General features: G+C 53.7%; 1 protein-coding gene across 1 annotated transcript; it reads left to right on the plus strand.

The window, feature by feature from the left end:
• The first annotated feature begins 239 nt into the window (after positions 1–239).
• LOC122370905 (uncharacterized protein K02A2.6-like) lies at positions 240–1,402 on the plus strand. Its single transcript, XM_043346855.1, has 2 exons — positions 240–437; positions 671–1,402. Exons 1-2 carry the CDS (start codon positions 324–326, stop codon positions 1,400–1,402), a joined length of 846 nt encoding a protein of 281 aa, XP_043202790.1. The 5' UTR covers positions 240–323.
• The last annotated feature ends 1,075 nt before the right edge of the window (positions 1,403–2,477 follow it).

Below are 2,477 nucleotides of genomic sequence, written 5' to 3' on the forward strand. Positions count from 1 at the left end.
TGTCCCAGCGACTTTGACGCTCCGAGACATACAGATGGCGACATCTCGTGACGGCGAGCTTCAAACAGCTCTGAGGTGTGTAGCTGCCGGCGATTGGCGTCGATGTCCCAAAGGGTACGTGCAGGTTCGGAACGAATTGTGCGAATATGATGGCATGCTGATGCGAGACACACGCTTGGTCGTTCCAGCAACCTTAAGGGCTAGGGTTCTCGATTTAGCGCATGAGGGTCACCAAGGGATTGTTAAAACGAAACAAAGACTGCGGAGCAAAGTATGGTGGCCGGGGATCGACGCCGATGCTGAGCGACGTGTGAAATCGTGTCATGCGTGCCAAATTGTGTCGCCAGGCAACCCACCAGAGCCTGTCATCGCTGGAGACTCACCGAACGGGCCCTGGGAGGACCTTCAGCTGGACCTGTGTGGACCGTTCCCGAGTGGTGAGCATCTGTTGGTCATCGTGGACAAGTTCTCCAGGTGGGTGGAAGTGGATGTGCTGAAGGATACTACTACTGCCGGTATCCTGCAGTCCCTGGAAAGGACTTTTGCATGTCATGGGTTCCCACTCAGTGTCACCTCCGACAATGCCAGGAATCTCACCTCACATGAGTTTGAGGAGTATTGTAGAATACGAGGCATTCGTCATCACACAGTTACCCCTCTGTGGCCACAGGCGAATGGGGGAGTAGAGCGGCAAAACCGGACTCTTCTCAAGGCGATCCGTGCAGCTGTGGCGGAGAAGAGGGACTGGAGATCGGCACTGGTGACGTTCCTGATGGCGTACCGCAGTACGCCACACCCTGCTACAGCCGTCAGCCCTGCTGAGCTCATGTTCGGCAGGACCATTCGCACCAAGATGCCGGAGATTGGCAGGGGACAGCCTCGTCCTGCCACTGATCGCGTGCGGGACAATGACCGACAGTATAAGGCGCGAGCAAAGGTGAACGCGGATCGCCGCAGGCGGGCAGAGCCTGCCGAGTTGAGCGTTGGGGACTTGGTGTTGGTCAAGGTTCCAAATAAGTCTTCTAAGTTGTGTGGGTCATTCTTTCCCAACCCGTATGTTTTGTTGGAACTGCGTGGGACTCAGGTACGTGTTCGCCGAGGGGATGGAAAAGTGTTCCGCCGCAACAAGTCCTGTGTCAAGCGGTTCAGGTCTTGCGAGAGTGATGGTTTTGTGCCATTATCTGTTACCGATGAAGACTGCGCTGCGTCGCAGAAGGTGGTACAACCGAGCCACCATGCCGTGCAGGATGCAGTTCCGAGTTCCGACGAAGACTGCGCTGTGTCGCAGAAGGTGGTACAGCCGAGCCACCCTGCCGTGCAGGATGCAGTTCCGAGTCAGCGCACTCGTAGCGGCCGTACTGTAAAACAGACACAGTTCTACGGCCATCCAGTTAAGCATTAGTTTTGTTGTTGGTGGAAAGGGAATGTTGTGTAACGGCCGAGGCTGTTGTGTGACGGCCGAGGCCCGAGACTGGGTGACCTTGACCGGCGGGCGGTCAAGGCCGTGTCTGGCGCGGCGGTGCGGCGCCGGGGCGGAGGGCAGTTGTCAGTTGAGAATACAGAGCCGACCGAGAAGGGCGTGTCTGGAGCAGCTGCCTAGCGGAAGGTGGAGCTGGAGCAGGAGGGGAGTGCGAGGGAGAGGACACAACACCACCGTTGCTTTATTTAGCTGCACTATTACATTGCAGTGTTTTAGTCACGAATTATGCGCAGAAAAAAAAAATGGTCAGCAGGCGAACGAAATGCACTGCCTATTCGCCGTTTGCGGATTGTTTGCTGTCGCGCTGTCGCATACGACAGTCGTAATTCCTGAACCTTAACCCGGCAGGCGGTGGGCCTACCAGCCACCTTCCACGCGGTGGGGGGGGGGCACTTTTTTGCCCCCCCCCCGTATCTCCGAAACTACTGGACGGATCCGGAAAATTCAAACGGCGTTCGATAGCCCTGTCAAATTTGTCGAGGGAAACCAAATTTCATTGACCTCGGGGTCACCGATGACGTCACAGGTCAGGTCAAAGATAAAATGTTTCACCGTTCACAGGGCTTCTAGGGAAAGCGCTATAACACCGAGTAAAACGCATTTTGTCGAAAATCAGCGATAAGGCGTCAGTTGTCTAGTACATATGTTGCTATTAGAGGTCACTGGTCATACCAGGTCAGGTCACAGGTCAGGTCACCAAAGGTCACCAAGGGTCACCACATAAGCCCAACTTTACTAAGGTTATGTGATGCATGTTTTATGGCCAGTTTTTCATTTCCAACTCAATGGTGTTGGTTATAAGACCATCAGGTACGGTTTAGGTCACTTTCTGGTGGAGGTCAGGTCAAGGTCAGGTCAAAAAAGGTCAAATTTCAAAATTGATATTTTTGCATAAAATGGGTATCGATTCGATGCAGCTCGTCACGGGGAGTCTAATGGTGGTCTTTGTTTTGCGCTACAAGGTCTAGAATTGCTAAAAATTGAGTTTGAAAATTTG

The sequence above is a fragment of the Amphibalanus amphitrite genome, unplaced genomic scaffold, assembly GCF_019059575.1.
Source record: "Amphibalanus amphitrite isolate SeventyFive unplaced genomic scaffold, NRLGWU_Aamphi_draft 001183F_arrow, whole genome shotgun sequence".
Taxonomy (NCBI): Eukaryota; Metazoa; Arthropoda; class Thecostraca; order Balanomorpha; family Balanidae; genus Amphibalanus; species Amphibalanus amphitrite.

Bases quoted from the DNA above. Each gene is read 5' to 3' on its own strand.
- LOC122370905 (XM_043346855.1), top strand. From the start codon at position 324: ATGCGTGCCAAATTGTGTCGCCAGGCAACCCACCAGAGCCTGTCATCG. The intron at 438-670 runs GTGAGCATCTGT...CTGTGGCCACAG, and splicing joins GTGTGGACCGTTCCCGAGTG to GCGAATGGGGGAGTAGAGCG.